General features: G+C 57.2%; 1 protein-coding gene and 1 pseudogene across 6 annotated transcripts in view; one reads left to right on the top strand and one right to left on the bottom strand.

The window, feature by feature from the left end:
- Positions 1 to 16,077, bottom strand: part of LOC308605436 (methylosome protein WDR77-like) — a 524,245-nt pseudogene that overhangs the window by 160,134 nt on the left and 348,034 nt on the right. The window lies entirely within an intron of this gene.
- HCRTR1 (hypocretin receptor 1) lies at positions 4,409 to 14,380 on the top strand. 5 transcript variants are annotated; one of them, XM_081224846.1, is made up of 8 exons: positions 4,409 to 4,537; positions 5,771 to 6,108; positions 6,298 to 6,476; positions 7,657 to 7,900; positions 8,274 to 8,389; positions 10,253 to 10,479; positions 11,578 to 11,699; positions 13,411 to 14,380. In XM_081224846.1, the coding sequence occupies exons 2-8, from the start codon at positions 5,910 to 5,912 to the stop codon at positions 13,599 to 13,601; spliced, it is 1,278 nt and encodes a 425-aa protein (XP_081080972.1). In that variant the 5' UTR covers positions 4,409 to 4,537; positions 5,771 to 5,909; the 3' UTR covers positions 13,602 to 14,380. The 5 variants fall into 5 exon arrangements, with proteins under 5 accessions (XP_081080972.1, XP_081080973.1, XP_081080971.1 ...); XM_081224847.1 differs by having other exon boundaries at positions 4,448 to 4,537; positions 5,677 to 6,108; XM_081224845.1 differs by lacking the exon at positions 4,409 to 4,537 and having other exon boundaries at positions 5,355 to 6,108.

Genomic DNA, 16,077 nt, shown 5'->3' with positions numbered 1-16,077 from the left:
AAAATGAGTCTTATGAGGCTAAAGTCAAGGAATTGGAAGGGCTGCGTTCCTTCTGGAGGCTCTAGGAAAGAATCTGTTCCTCGCCTTTTCCAGCTTCTAGAGGCTCGTGGACCCTTCCAGCATTGGCATCACTCTAACCTCTGCTTCTGTCATCACATCTTCTCTTCCTCGCCCTCTTGCCTCCTTCTTATAAGGACCTTGTGATTATATTGGGCCCACCTGGTTAACTCAGGATACTCTCTCCAACTCAAGATCTTTAACTTAGTCCCATCTGCAAAGCCTCTTTTGCCTTGTAACTTATTTATAGATTCTGGGGATTAGGACATGGATACCTTTGAGGGCCATGACCCAGCCCACCAGAGAGGTGAAGTGACTAGTCCAAGATCACACAGTAGTAAGCAACAGAGCCAGGACTCTAACCCACTCTAACTCATTCTGGCTCCAAAGCCTGTGCTCCAAATCTTCTTTCACCACTAGGCTTAAAAGGCTGAGGGGTTTGTTTGTTTTTCCTTTGGGTCCACATGCACCATCCGTTGTTGGTCCCAGATCCATCCTACCCCCGGCCCTGACTCCACAGGCTCCCACACTCATGCATTTGATACCCACCCCCACCCATGTTTACATGGGGTCTCCCCAGCCTAACCAGGAGGGACCCCAGCTCTGCACCCTACCTGCCACCAGTGTTTGTTGAGTGGGTATATGAGTGAGTGAGCAGACAGAAGACTGCTGTCTCCAGCACCTTCCCTCTAGCTCCTGCCTCTGGCTTGAAGATGCTCCCTAGCTTGTGAAGCCACCGAGGATGCCTGACCTCGGGACCTGGGCCCCTCATTCTCCTGGTGGTTTTTGGTTCCCTTCCAGCCACTCAAACCCTGAAGGAGGGCCGGCCCTCCCCAAGACAAGGGGCACAAAAGCTGAGTGCCTGGTCTGGAGATGGAGGACATGAGGTCCCTCAGTCCATCCCGTGGGCATGGCACTTTGTCAGAAACTTCCAGAGGCCAGTACTGTTGGGCCTGAGGTCCAAAACACCCCAGCTGCCTAAGTGGCTTGCCTGGACTCAGCCCTCAGAATCCCCCTTTCTGGGCTCACAGCCCAGTCACTGCTGGCCCACGCCTCGCCCCACCCCACACTTCTGCTTGTTTCCTGATCTCTGTTCTTCTAAGAAGCACCTCTCCCCGCCTAGAGTGTTCCCATCCCCATCCTGGGCCTGTGGTGGCGTTAGCAAGTTGAAAACGCAATTACATTTCGATTATTCTAGTGCTGGCCAGACAGAGGTTACTGTAAGTCACAATGGAATTGGAAGGTGGGGGTGGGGGGCGGGCAGCACCTGGGGCCAGTGCCTGGGCTGACACTTGAAGATGGATGTGACAGGGACCTGTAGCTCAGAGGCTCAGGATTAGATCAACAAGGCTGGAGCTGGCTGGTTCCAGGAAAGAGGTCGTGTGGTCTCGGTTGACTCTCAGCTCAGGCAAAGCAAAGGCTTCAGGTTGGCCCTCCCTGGGAGAAGGAGATGCCAGGCTGAGGGCCCAGCCTGGAGATGGAGGATATGAGGTCACTGGGGTCCCTCTCCTGGGCACAGATGCTTTGCCAGAAGCTCCCAGAGTCCAGTGCTGTTGAGCTCCCAAATCAAACAACTGCAGCTTCTTGTGTGTCTCCTGGAGCATCACTGGCACCCTTGGGACCCCAGGATTTTCTCTGAGCAGGCATACCAGGGTCTCTACCCCATGCCCGCGGAGGACAAATAACTGGCTTCTCCTACTCTCAGGCCGTGGCTAAGTGAGCCAGACTCAGGACCTGGGGACCCAGAGCCTCCTCCCTGGCCAGAGTCTGATAGGGGAGGAAAAAGTATCTGCTGCTTCGGGGTACAAGGAATCACTCAGGATCCTTTGTCCTGGGGAGCAGCCATCTCTGGGGTACCAAGGGATGAAGAGAGGGTTTGGCGAGTGGGAGCCCTCTTAAGGGGAGACGGGACTGGCTCTGTGACATTGGGCTTTGCGGGGGTGGGGGTGGATTCTCCGCTTGACTCCGTCCCTACACAGACATGTGCACCCCCATTATAATGACTTGGGGGCACCTGGGAAACTGCTTGATCACTCCAACCCAGGGTGTCTGGGAGGCCTTGAATCATGGCACTCTGAGCTCTGGGCTGGGTTCTAAGCCTGGTCTGTGCTGGGCTCAGCTGGTGCCCGCCACCCACACAGGCACAGAGGGGTTTGTACCTTTCACATCGCCGGCTGCAGCTGTCATTTGACTGTCCCGTGCTATGTGCCTCCCCTCCCCGCGTGTGCCGCGGCCCCATCCCTAGCCCCTAGCAAACAGTCACAGCTCTAGATGGGGGGTGGTTCACGTGGGGGATTAGATGAGTCATCCCCGTGGGGGCAGACATACTGAGTTCCACGCACGCACGCTCGCTCGCAGCCATGGATGCAAAGGCACACCACACTCACATTCCCACACTCACAAGAGAACACACTGGGAGGCCAATGCTAGTCAAAGCCACAATCACACACCCAGACACACCAAGAGACAGATACCCCCCAACACACACACACACACACACACACACATCCCTCATAGACACAAACACCAGTACACACAGAGACAAATCAAGACCCATACAGACATATCCCACCCAGGATGCCCCCCGGTCATCAGCCCAGAGCCTGTCCGCTACCCACATGCAGGCTCAGAGACACAAACACACACACAACAACACACTGGATTCCCCAGACACACAGTCACAGCCCTTACTTCTAAATACAGACACTAACTCCATCTCTCTCTCTCTCTCTCTCTCTCTCACACACACACACACACACACACACACACACGCACACACGTCCCCTGATCCATTCTCCTACCTCTGCCAGCACTTAGGGCAGGCAGGACAGAGCGTTGTTACTGCAAGGATGCTCTGACCCATCACGCACTGTGCGGATGCCATCCAGGGACAGGGTTCTGCCCTAGGGCCAGCCTCAGTCCTTCCTCCTGCCCTGGACAGGTGAAGGAGGTCCCTGACCCGTCCCCTGGGCTGCCCCAACTTCCCTCCCACACATTCTGTGCCTAATGGTACATGTCTAGCTCCTTTGAAAAAGGGCTTTGGCTGCAACAGGGAAGATGGAAGTTCCATCTCAGGAGTCATCTCCCAGGAGGGAAGGGGTGTGACTCTCCGAGGGTCAGAGGGGTGGGTGAATCTGATGTTTTAGGAAGGTCCCGTCCAGAGAGATAATAGCCAAGGTGATGGCTTGATGCTCAGAAGGTCGCCCTTCACCCACTTGTGACTCCTGGAAAGTCCAACCTCCCCACCTTTGTCCTTGTTGTTTCCTCTGTCTTGAATCACCCGTTGCAGGGCTTCCTTCTCGTTCTTTAGGTCTCTGGTGTGTTCCTGCTGTAGGAGGCCTGTCCTGACACCCTGGTTGGATCAATCTGTCCTTCTGGGGCCCCCAGCTCCTGGGCCCCCTGGCAGCTCTCCTCGCTGTATAGAGGACTTGCCTGGCTGTGAGCCCACCTGGCTCCAGCCAGCCTCCGTCTGGCGTGGGAGGAAGGTAGACCTGGAGAAGAGTGCAGGTTTGAATCCCATCTAGGCCTCTGCTGTGTGACCTTGGTCAAGTCACTGAACCATGTGAGTCCAGGGTCCTTATCTGTGAAATGGGGATGGTAACAGCTGCCTCACTGGGTTGATGTGAAGATTAAATGAGATCACGCACATGGTGGGGACTGTACAAATGGCAGCTGTATTATTCTAGCTCATTGCCTGGCACACAGCTTAGAAAATGTTAGTTGAATTCATCAGCCCTTCTGGCGCCCCCACCTACCGTTCCTGTCTTGGGAGGGGGGAAAGTAGGTATGAACAGAAAGGATTGGAGGGCAGATGGAATCGGAGGCTGGGAGAAGGGCGAGCAGGGCCTTCTGGCATCGCTGGGAGCTAGCTGCTCCAGCAACAGCCGGAGCCTGGCTGGAGGCGGTGCAGTGACCCACCTGTGCCCTCATCCGCATCAGCTAGGTGAGGCAGTGGGGAGAGGCGGAGCTGGGATCCACCTCTGCACTGTGGCTCTTCGAAGCTGCCCGGGGCCCGCCGGCACACAGTAGGTGCGCTCTGAAAGCAGCGTAGCCGGAGGCAGAAATGTTGAATGAATACGAAAGGTATGAATGAACGAATGGAAACATGAATGGAGGTGGGATGGACGCTTGAAGTCTGGGGCAAGGAGGAACAAGCATCTCCCTCCCGGTCTCTGGGTTGGGAGACCTGCAGCCGAGACCGGTCCGGGGCTCCCTCCCCTCCCTGCCCCTCCCGCCCCGGCCTCCCCCACTCCGCGGCGCGCAGCCTGGCGGAGCCCGCGCCCAGCCACAGCCCGCGTCGGAGCCAGCGCTCGCGCCCAGCCGAGCGAGCCCAGGCAGCGCATCCTTGGGAGGGGGTTGCCCCGGCCCCCTCCCCTCCAACCTCAGTCCCCGGAGATCGGCCTTCGGGGCGGGGAGGCAAAGTCCCGGTGCAAGATCGGGGGACCAGCAGCCGAGGACGCCGGGGTACCGGAGCCAACAGGTGCGGGGATTGGGGGACCCCCGGGCTCGGGGTGGGGGGGTTCCAGAGGACCCTCGGCGGGAGCCAAGAGTCTCGGGAGATAACCTGGGTGCTGGGAGGCTGGCTCCCCGGCATGATCTGCCCTCCTCCCGGCAGGCAGGAGGACCCTCCTTAAGAACGCTTCGCGCCCTCGCTCCCCCCACCGCAGCCCCCACAGCCCCAGAGATGCAGGGAGGTCCCGCTGAGGAAGCGGGTCCGCCGGCGCCCGCTGGGGGTGTGAAGGAGACCCCTCATGCTCCCCGGGGGGTCTCCAGGGATCGGCAACCCTCCTACATACGTCCGGGGTCCTCCCTTCTCAGCCGGGGAAAAGACGGGTCTGAGCGAGCGAGGAGGGGCGGGGTGCGAGGCCGGATTTATGAATGAAGAGGGCGGCCCGCGCGCCGGTCCAGCGACCCCTGGCGGCCGCCGGGGCGCATCGCGGCCACGGGATTCAGGGGGGACTAGCGGGGGTTGGGGGCTGACGGGCCCAGCCCCAGTGCCTGGGGCTCTCCCCTCGCTTTCTGAGAGGTTGTCAGCTCCTCCCTGCACCTCTACCCACACTGTGTGTGCGTGTGCGTGTGCGCGCGCGCGCGTGTGCGTGCGTGTGTGTGTGTGTGTGTGTGTGAGTGTGTGTGTCCCCACCAGGGAGGGTCTGGCAGGTCTTGTGGGCGGGGCCTGGGTCTTTAAAAGCCTCCCTTGACCAGTTTTTCAACCAAAAATTCAGGCCTGTGAACTGACTCAGGAGAAAACATTTAAATCAGGATGGCTTCCCCTCTCTAATCTGTGGTGTTTGGTGGACTCAGACAGACCTGGAATAGCAGCTTTGTGACCTTGAGCAAGGGGCTCAACCTCTCTGAACTTCTATCTCACCCTCTGCAAAGCAGGGCTCTTAATAGTGGTAACCGGCAATGACCGTGAAGCCGGCTTCCGGTGCCAGTTTCTGGGTGAAGCACTCAGCATTCATTAGAGCTCATTACTCCTCAGCGGGGCCCTGTGAGGCCAGTTCAGTTATTACTCCACGGGATAGATGGGGAAACCAAGGCTGAGAGGGGTGAGGTAAGTTACCCAACTGGTATGAAATTGGGATGCAAGGCAGATCTGTCTTTCTCCATCGATTTCAGGCTCTCCATAACCCACATGACTGGGAGAATTAAGAGGAAGCTTCTCTGCAAGTTGCCTGGCACTCTCCCTCACATTCCCTTTTCCTTCCTTCAGAAGGTTTCAGGCTGGGACCACAAACACCTGAGTGCAAGACTCTGGGTCCCCTGAGGGAAGTGGGCTAAGGCCTGGCCCAGGGGAGCCCCTCCCTTGGGGGAGCCTGGGACGTCCATCAGCTGTAGTGGCTCCTGAGCTCATGGAGCCCTCGGCCACCCCAGGGCCCCAGATGGGGGTCCCCACTGACAGCGGGGAACCGTCCCCGGTGCCTCCAGACTATGAAGACGAGTTTCTCCGCTATCTGTGGCGTGACTATCTGTACCCGAAGCAGTATGAATGGGTCCTCATTGCCGCCTACGTGGCTGTGTTCCTCGTGGCCCTGGTGGGCAACACGCTGGGTAGGTCTCTAGGTCCCTGTGGTGCTTCGGGCTTCCCCTGGGGACTGGGAGGGGTCCTGGGCCTTGCTTCTCTCCCCCTCCCCCCAGTCCCTACTGGGTACTGTGGGGGAAGGGTCTCACTGATGGGACCCGGCTAGACTGGGCGTGGCTCTGCCGCCGGCCTCATCTCATCCCGCTCCCACCCTGCAGTCTGCCTGGCCGTGTGGCGGAACCACCACATGAGGACAGTCACCAACTACTTCATCGTCAACCTGTCCCTGGCCGACGTGCTGGTGACGGCCATCTGCCTGCCGGCTAGCTTGCTGGTAGACATTACTGAATCCTGGCTCTTCGGCCATGCCCTCTGCAAGGTCATCCCCTATCTACAGGTGAGCTTTGCCTGGGTGCCCCTCAGGAACCCCCTGTCATACCAAGTACAAAAACCATGGCCTTGCGTAGGTCTCGGTGACCCTCAAACTTGCCTTTTAGACAGGACATGGCTCAGTACCTCGGCAGTGTCATGCTCTATTGTTAGCAAGGGCAGGCCGCCAGGCACGACACTCAAGGACACGGACGCAGACACAGCCCCGTATACTCATACAGAGATCGCCTCCAGGTCACACCCATAGACATACACAGAGGCATGTTCGGACACATGTACAGTCACTTCCAGGTACACGGGCACACAGTGGAGGAGAGAGGCGCAAGCCCACCGTGACCAAGAATGGGCCTGTTCTCTGATCCCAAGGGGGCAGCTTTGAGGTGGCTGGCTGGCAAGAGTCTCCTCCCCAGCCCTTCCGCTCCTGGCCGGGGCCTTCCTTCTCCCAGTGGTGGGCATCAGGCTGTCCCGTAGGGTTGTTGGGCCGGAAGGAGAGCTGGCCAGAGGGTTGCATCCCTCGACCCTCTCCCTGTACCCCAGAGGGCAGGGGGCACTCCTGGAGCCAGTGCCCCTGCGCCTCTGGCCTAGGTTCATCTCTGCCTCCCAGAATGAGGACTCTTTTTCCTCACAGCCTGGGGAAAGGATGGGATTCCAGGGCAGAGAGAAATGCCTCTTGGATTTCCCATTATTTGGAGGTTTCCCACTCAACCCATTAACTCTGGCAACCCTGAGAATAAAGACAGGCAGGTGAGGAAATCCACCTTAGGCAAGTTATTTAATCTTTCTTGCTTTAGTTTCCTTACCTGTACCTTGGGGGTAAGAGGACACACCTCAAGGGTTGTTGTGAGGATAACGAGAACAGTGGCCGGCACGAAGTCATTTCCTAAAGTGTAAATTATTATTCATAGTAGGGAGCACCTACTATGTGCCAGGTCTCAAGCTGGACCTTCTCCATCCATAATTTCATTTATTCTCACAAGAATCCTGCCAGGTGGATGATACATTCCCATTCTGCATACGAGCCTGAGAGAGGGTGAGTGATTTGCCCAAATCTACACAGGCGGTAAGTGGCGGAGTCAGGATTTGCACTGCACCTGGCTGCCTGGTATTTCTGGGCTGGGAGCTCCGTCACTCACCCCATGTCTCTGGGTGGCCCCCAAAAGGACTGACATTGTGTCCCCATGGGGCAGGCCGTGTCTGTGTCAGTGGCAGTGCTGACTCTCAGCTTCATCGCCCTGGACCGCTGGTATGCCATCTGCCACCCCCTGCTGTTCAAGAGCACTGCCCGGCGTGCCCGTGGCTCCATCCTGGGCATCTGGGCCGTGTCGCTGGCTGTCATGGTGCCCCAGGCTGCTGTCATGGAATGCAGCAGTGTGCTGCCCGAACTAGCCAACCGCACCCGGCTCTTCTCTGTCTGTGATGAACGCTGGGCAGGTAACGGTGGGAGCCTTGGGCAGGTGTCCCTGAAGTGGGCACCTCCGGGGCACACACCCCCAGAGCAGACATCTATCAGGGCACTTTTGGGGTGGGCACCCAGGGGTGGGTATCTCCTGGGAGGACACCCTAGAGCAGGCATCTACCAGGGATACCTCTGGGGTGGGTACCTCCTCTAGTGTAGACATCTGCCAGGGGTCCCTCCAGGATGGAGACCACTGGGCTGGGTAACTCCAGGGTCTCTCTGCCATGGCACCTGTATGGGGCCCAGCTGCTTACTTTGGTCCTAGTCAGGGCAGGGTGGTACTGCTAAGCAGGGCAGGCTGGGGGTTCCCAGACTGAGCCCAACCCGTGCATCTCTTGGCCCCTGCAGATGATCTCTATCCCAAGATCTACCACAGTTGCTTCTTCATTGTCACCTACCTGGCCCCGCTAGGCCTCATGGCCATGGCCTATTTCCAGATCTTCCGCAAGCTCTGGGGCCGCCAGGTGAGGCCCACTCTGGTGTCACTGTCTGGGCTGGGAGGGGACAGAGGTACTGGTCTGAGGGAGTAGACAGCCCTCTGCCTTCAGAACATGCCATCCTGGCTGCAACCAGAGAGGCAAGGCCTAGGCATGCGTCAAACTCAAGGCCAAAAGTGCTAGTGCCGGCCCTGGAACCGAACAGTAACTGACATCCTTCTAATATCAGTAGCTGCCAGTTATTGCACCAGGCACTCCCAGCTAGTCTTGCATCCTCTTCACCACCATACGTTATCCCCACCTTTTTTTTTTTTAAATAAATTTATTTATTTTATTTTTTTGGGCTGCGTTGGGTCTTTGTTGGTGCACGCGGGCTTTCTCTAGTTGCGGCGAGAGGGGGCTACTCTTTGTTGCGGTGCACGGGCTTCTCGTTGCGGTGGCTTCTCTTGCTGCAGAGCACGGGCTCTAGGCGCGCGGGCTTCAGTAGTTGCAGCATGTGGGCTCAGTAGTTGTGCCTTGAGGGCTCTAGAGCGCAGGCTCAGTAGTTGTGGCGCACGGCCTTAGTTGCTCCGTGGCACGTGGGATCTTCCCGGACCAGGGCTCGAACCCGTGTCCCCTGCATTGGCAGGCGGATTCTTAACCACTGCGCCACCAGGGAAGTCCCTATCCCCACCTTAATATATGAGAAAACTGAGACCCAGAGAGGCAAAGCAACTTCTCCCAAGTCCCTCACCAGTGAGTGGACGATCAGGGACTAAAACCCAGGTCTGTGGGGCTCCAGTGCTCGGTTCAGTTGCCACGACAACAGTAACACCTCCGTGTTGCTGTCCAAATTGGGCACTTTGCTTGCAATGTCTTCACAACTATCTAACCAAAGAAGCAATATTACCCACTTTACAAATGCTGAGTAAGGGCAACCAATCTGCCACGGCCAATGAGTGGCAGAGCCTTTCTGGTTCCAGGGCCTTCCTTCTTTCCTCTATTACAAACTGACCAACAGCAGGGGTTTTTTTAGGGGGGTGGTTTGCCATGGGAAGGGGTGCTCAGAGGCCCTTGGCACTAGCGGGGTGAGTCCTGGATCAGCGCCTGGGCAGGGAGAGGAGGCTGGCCAGAACACGAGCAGCCTCGCGCTCCACCAGCGCTCGCCATCTGCTCCTCACAATGCCCCGGTCCAGAAGGCAGGAGTCGCTATCCTTATCCAACAGGAAAAGCAAGGCTCAGGAAAGAAAAGTGAGTTTACCAAGGTCACATAGCTCGTGAATGGCTGAGCTGGCCCTAGATCCCAAGTTTCCTGAACTCTAGCCCCACGCCCTTCTGTTGTGGGGTGATTCAGGTGTCCAGTGTGGGAGAGGCTTTGAGAATATCTGTGGCTGCTCCAGGAGCCTAGAACCACCATAGGCCTATCGGCACTGACCTAGGCTGGGACCTGTGCTCTGAGGCCCAGGCCATTCCATGCTGTCCACCTGCATGCCCCTTGCTCAGGCCTCCCAGAGTCAGGCACAGACCGGGGGAGGCACGAGTCATCCAACCACCCCTGTCGCCACAGATGGAGGTGGTGATTTAAGGAAGATGGATGGGTAGCTGGAAGGATGTTCAGGCCCCAGGCTGTGACCTGGGGACTTGTCAAGGATCCCCTACCTCATCTACAACTAAGGGTGAATAATACCGTCCCAAGAGGCGTATTGTGGGTGGTCTCATGATGAGCTAATGGAAAACGGAAGTACACTCAAGTGTACTTTATCATGAATATTAGGCTCCTTCCTGCTGCAAGGGTTTGTTCCCTTGCCCACCTCCCCCTGCCCCAGGGTCCAGCCTGGAGCAGGCCCAGCGAAGCAGAACGACCCTCCCAAGGAGCTGTACCCACCGCTGCTGTCTGTGTGTGCTGGACAGATCCCCGGCACCACGTCGGCCCTGGTGAGGAACTGGAAGAGGCCCTCAGACCAGCTGGAGGACCAGGGGCAGGGCGTGGGCGCAGAGCCCCCGCCTCGGGCCCGTGCCTTCCTGGCCGAGGTAAAGCAAATGCGAGCTCGGAGGAAGACGGCCAAGATGCTGATGGTGGTCCTGCTGGTCTTTGCCCTCTGCTACCTGCCCATCAGTGTCCTCAATGTCCTCAAGAGGTGAGAGCGCGTGGGGAGTGGTTGGGGGTGGGGAGAGGTGGTGGGGTCAGAGGAAGGAGCTCTCTCTGCTTCGGAGAAAGACCTGGCTCCACCGCTCATCCACTGTGTGACCTTGGGGGAGTCATTTCTCTTCTTTGAGCCTCAATCTCATCTGTAGAATGTGAATAATAACCGGCCTGCCTCCTAGGGCTATCGTGAAAATTCTCTCATCTGGGCACTCAGTCATCAGGTTGTTAGGGCTGGGAACGGAGTGAACGAGTGCACGGGACAATGTCCTGCATTCGTGGAGGCGACATCTGACGGGAGAGAGAATGGACATGTATTACAATGTCAGCCAGTGATACCTGCTTTGAAGAAAAAATAGGGAAAGGGGATAGAGAATGACAGTGACAGAGGTTGGTGGGGTTAAAAAAAATGTTTTTTAGATGTAATGGTTAAAAAAAAAAAAAAAGCCTCTCTGAGGAAGTGACATTTGGCAGAGACTTGAAGGAAGGGAGGAACCACACCCACAGGTGTCTGGAAGAATAGCAAGTGAGAGGCTGTGGGGTGGGGGTGGGGAGGGGGGCAGGGCAAGACCCTGGGCTCTTTGCCATGAGACAATCTCAGTGTGTTTGTGCTTGGTCACTTCCTGGCTGTGTGATCTTGGACACTTTGCTTCTCTGAACCTCAGTTTCCTTATTTGAAAAATGGATGATGTCTATGACTCATCATGCTGCTACGGGCATGGATGATAAAGTGGAGGGGGAGCCCCAGGGGGTCACACAGCTGGTGACTGAGCAGAGGTACCCTGGCCCCTGTTCCTAGGCCCACTCTCGTCATACTTTCTGTGCCCAAGAACCCCAAACTGTCGTCAGGACCCCAGAGTCAGAGGCCCAGGAAAGGGCTACCTGGTGGACGGAAGGGGCAGTGGGACTCTTGTACTTTACAGCCATTCATGAGCTATGTGACCTTGGTCAGCTCGCCTTCCTTTTCTGAGTTTTCCTGTCTGGTAGATGAGGACAGTGACTCCTGCTCAACATAAACACACACACACACACACACACACACACACACACACACCCCTATCCCATTTCTGAGTGTCCTGCCCCCTGGTCCTAGGGTGTTTGGGATGTTCCACCAAGCCAGCGACCGAGAAGCCGTCTATGCCTGCTTCACCTTCTCCCACTGGCTGGTGTACGCCAACAGCGCCGCCAACCCCATCATCTACAACTTCCTCAGTGGTGAGTGGGCTGGGGACGCAGAGTGACTGAGGGTGGCAACAGTCCCCAGGACAATAGTCTCCCCATCTTCAACCCAGGCTGAATAAAGCATGCGGGGAAGGATACACCTGCTGCCTCCTGGGGATCATGACCCTGCTCTGGGGACTCCCACTCAGGGGGAAGACTTGTCCCCGCCCAAGAGCCCTGGTCTGAGTGGGAGACAGGCCACACTCCCAATAGTGGCCAAAGAAGGTGACCAGCACCAGGATCCAGTTTTGCAGATTATGCAGACCACTGAGTGGGTGGGAGCGCAGGGGCTGGGCCAGCTCACCTCCACCCTTGCTTGATGTGCATGGACTGCCAATCAGCCAGTCTGGTCAACAGAGGCTCCAGATGGAGCCCCTGCCTGAGAAGATGACTGCATAATCGAGGCATCAGGGGGAAGGGAGGGCCACCAGCGAGGCAGCCCAGGGCCAGGAAACAGGTTCCCCATGCCCAGCTAGACACGTGCTGGCAGAGTGGCCCGAATTTGGGGGGGCTACCCCTGAATCCACCTGCCTCCAGCACCAGCCCTCCCACTCTGCAAGTCCAGGCATCCCTGGTCCCCTGCCCCCCAGCCCAGGCCTCCTCTCTCCACTGTCCCATAGCCCCCACCCACCCCCTTCCACTAGCTCCTGGTCTCAGGGTGGAAAGGCCCCACCCTGGGCCCCCGCCTGGGCTCAGCAGAGTGTGACTCACCAGACCTCTGACTCGGACCAGGCCTAGAGAACTGACCAGATGACTGCTCAAGCCTGGACAGACAATCTTTGAGAAAATGTTGAAAGGTTAAAGAAGGGGCTGGGGTCAATGCTGTAACCCTCACTGAGACTAAAGAATTACTCAACAAAGGCTAGCCGGGTGGTTTCCAGCTCAGAGGAGAGAACAGAAGAGATGAGCAAGCGGCAGAGGACACATCAGGCAGACTTCCTGACCTGCATTTCTTCGTTTGGTCTACATTTACGGAGCACCTACTGTGTGCTCAGCCCTCTGCTGGGCACCGGCCAGGCTTGCGGGGTGATTGAAACATGGTTGTTCAGTTCCAGCACAATCTGTTGCCTGGTGTCCTCTGACTGTACAGGTGGCTGTGGTGGTCCCTCCTTCCCCACTGTCCCCTACCCTTTAAGCGAAGGCTTTGGAATTAGAACGGGGCCCAAATTCTGGCTGGTGACCTTGGGCAAGCCACTGCACCTCTGTGTGCCTCTGTGGAGTGAGGCTAAAGGACTCCAGGCCTCCAGGGTGCTGGGGTGAGCTGGGCGACAAACTCAGGTGCCCAGCACAGTGCCTTGTGCAAGGGCTGCTGCCGCTGTCATTTTCATCACCATGGGGCAGAGATGGGGAAAGCCTAGCCACAGATGGTGAGCCCTGAGCCCCTCCTCCTACCCGCCAACGAGGGCAGAGGTGACCTGAGCTCCCTGAGCCAGACAAAACGTTTTCAGCCAGGCTCAGAGCCAGAGCGCAGTCAAGGAATCAGATGAAAATTGCATTTCTCCTTGGGAACCTGCTCCAGGGCCTCTGTCCTCACTCTCCCTGGCAGTGACGAGGTCGCCTTGGGGCTCCCTCCTGCCCAGCTCTACCCTTCCCTCCCACCCCCTCACAGGCAGCTTGGCTGGAGCTGCGTGGGTGTCCCCGGGCCCAAGGCCCCTTCCTGCTGCTTCTGTCTCCTTATGGCTCTGTCTTCTGTCTCTCAACCAAGGCAAATTCCGGGAGCAGTTTAAGGCTGCCTTCTCCTGCTGCCTGCCTGGCCTGGGTCCCTGCGGCTCTCTGAAGGCCCCCAGCCCTCGCTCCTCTGCCAGCCACAAGTCCTTGTCCTTGCAGAGCCGGTGCTCCGTCTCCAAAGTCTCGGAGCACGTGGTGCTCACCAGTGTCACCACGGTGCTGCCCTGAGCGAGGGCCATCCTGGTGGCAAAAGGGGGTGCAACCTATCCCCTGCCTGGGCTGCTCCTCTGGCTACTGGGGGACCTGACCCCACTCCTCGTGGAAAGACTGCTGGTTGCAGTGCGAGGCCGGGGCTCCTCGCCTGGTTTTCTGCCTGTTTAACTCTGGGCAGTGTCACTTCCCTTCTCTGAGCCGCGTCCCCTAAGCGGATTGATGTGAGGATTAAGCACGCTCAGGACAGTGGAAAGCTCTCTGTAAACTGTAAAGTGTCATGGACAAGATTAACGTTGTGTTCCCCTCACTTGGCTATACCGCACAGTACCACCCATCACTATCATCCTTCCAGAGCTTGGCCCTCCTCCCAAAGACCCCTCTCCTACCCCATCATAGGTCTTCCCTGGAGTCTGCTATAAGGGTCCCAGCAGGCATTTCCATCTGGTCCAGGGGCTCTAAAGCCCAGGCTGCACTTGGCAGTGCTCCTTGAGGCCCACGTGAACTAATCTGAGCCCAGCCCTAACAGAGCCCCACCCTCACCAGGTGCCAAGTGCACACACCACAGCCTGGACCCCGTTGGTTGTGCAGTGATAGAACACTCTCCACGAGGCCATTTGGTATGGAGGCCAGCAGCCTGAAGCAACTATAATTAAAAGCCTGGCACTGAATGTTCCCTTTCCTTGTCATTGCACAAAATCTGTGCTTTTTAGGTTAGGAGTGAGACGGTGGGGAGGCTAGGGGAGGAGAGAAGACAGTGCTGGAAGGCAGCTATCTGCTGACCCCTCCCACCTCTCGTCCCCTCACACACGGGATCCCAGATGGCTCCTGGGCAGGCCTCAGAGCACACGTGCTCCTGCCCCCTCATGTGGCTCCGATCCTCTGATGCCAGGACCTCGATCCTGGCCACATCTGTCTGCTCACGAGTCCAGCAGTCTATGGAAGGTAAGGGGTCTAGGGTGGGCAGACAGCAGGGTTGACAGACCGATTTACTGTTATCTTCACCTTCTTGGAAATCAGGGCTTGCATTTATTTTCTATGAACTCACAGATTAAAAAGAGAAAGCCAGAGACTGGGCTAGACGTGCTCCATCTGCCACCAAGAAGATTAGAGGGCTGCCAGAGGCCCTGGTCCTTGCTGCCAGAGGAGGTGGGAAGCAGTCTGAAGGACTCTCTCCTGAGACGAGTGGGGAGACATCTGGCAGAGGCCAGCTCGGCCATGCGCACCGCTGGGTCTGCTTAACCTGATTAATGACCTCACCCGTCAAGAAGTGGGGCAAACAGCGGCTCCTGCCAGGGGCCCAGCCCAGGAATGCTTCAGCACCCCTCCTCGTAGGCAGAGCAGGTGGAGGGAGTGGTCTGAGCACGTCATCCTGCTCTCCAGATGACTCGCCAGCCCAGCTCACGTGAACACTGCCTCAGATGCGCAGCTGTTGCCAGAGGGTACAGGGTGTCTGTCCCGCCCATTCGCCACTCCCCTCCCGCTAGCCTTAGGATCCAAAGCTGTTTGTCAAGTCTGTAGCCAGGCTTGGAGGGGCAGTGTGTGGAATGAGGTGTGAGGGCTGACGCCCAAGCCCAGAACCAACCATGCCCACAAGGAAGAACCCAGGTCCTGGGTTCCTCAGCCCCAGCTGATCACAAAGGTGACAGAGCGTGATTGACACTGCTCTAGACACAGGTTTCAGTAAACACTTGGCTCAGTGGGAGCAAAGAAACAACAGAAGCTTCCCCTAATGGCTGCAGTTCTACTCTATTCTCTGCGGGTTGAACCCAGCACCATGGTGGGCCTCAGGCCTCCATTTTGGGGGACTCAGATGAACTCAGAGCTGACCAGGATGCCATGGAATGAAGCTCAGTAAACAGCTTCTGGAGAGCCCGGGACTATCTGGCCTAGGGAAGGGAGGACCTGGGGGAATGTGGTGGCAGGTTCCAGATATCTAGAGGGCTGGCATGCAGGAAGGGGTGAAGTATGTTCTGGGTGGCCCAAGAGAGAAAACCATAGCCAATGGGTAGTATTTTCGAGGTGGTGGGACTTGGAATCCACATCAGGAAGAAGTCCCTACTAGTCTAGGAGGAAATGGGCTGCCTGGAAAGGCACCGAGTTGTCACTGGAGGTTGGCAAGGAGAGGCCAGACTCAAAGTGGGGTGATGGAGGGGGTTCTAGCTCTGCATGGGGGCTGGCCTCTGGGAACTGGATTCCACCTAACTCTAGGATTCTAGCACGGCAGCAGCCCAGAGGAGAACCGGGGCTGAACTGCCTAAGCCTGACATACCTGCCAGGCCTCATTGAGCTGCTTCCCCAACCAAGCAGGGAGGAGAGCCTGTTTTCTTATCTTCATCCCCCAAAACAAAAGGATTAGCTCACGATTACCCATCCTAAGGTCCCCCAATCAAACCAAAACGTCTGGTGTCTTGGCTTCAGATTGACATTTTGTCAGATCACTGTAGACATTTGGTATAGACTGATTATCAAGCTGATCTGAAGATCCAGCTGG

This window comes from Mesoplodon bidens (assembly GCF_964165515.1).
Source record: "Mesoplodon bidens genome assembly, chromosome: 2".
In the NCBI taxonomy this organism is placed as follows: Eukaryota; Metazoa; Chordata; class Mammalia; order Artiodactyla; family Ziphiidae; genus Mesoplodon; species Mesoplodon bidens.
The sequence above is the reverse complement of the archived record's forward strand: the minus strand, read 5'-3'. Positions and strand labels throughout refer to the sequence as shown.

Excerpts from the sequence above, each read along its gene's own strand:
- HCRTR1 (XM_081224846.1), top strand. The coding sequence starts at position 5,910 with ATGGAGCCCTCGGCCACCCCAGGGCCCCAGATGGGGGTCCCCACTGAC. Across the intron at positions 7,901-8,273 it reads CTGTGATGAACGCTGGGCAG|ATGATCTCTATCCCAAGATC; the intron begins GTAACGGTGGGA and ends TGGCCCCTGCAG. Across the intron at positions 11,700-13,410 it reads CATCTACAACTTCCTCAGTG|GCAAATTCCGGGAGCAGTTT; the intron begins GTGAGTGGGCTG and ends CTCTCAACCAAG.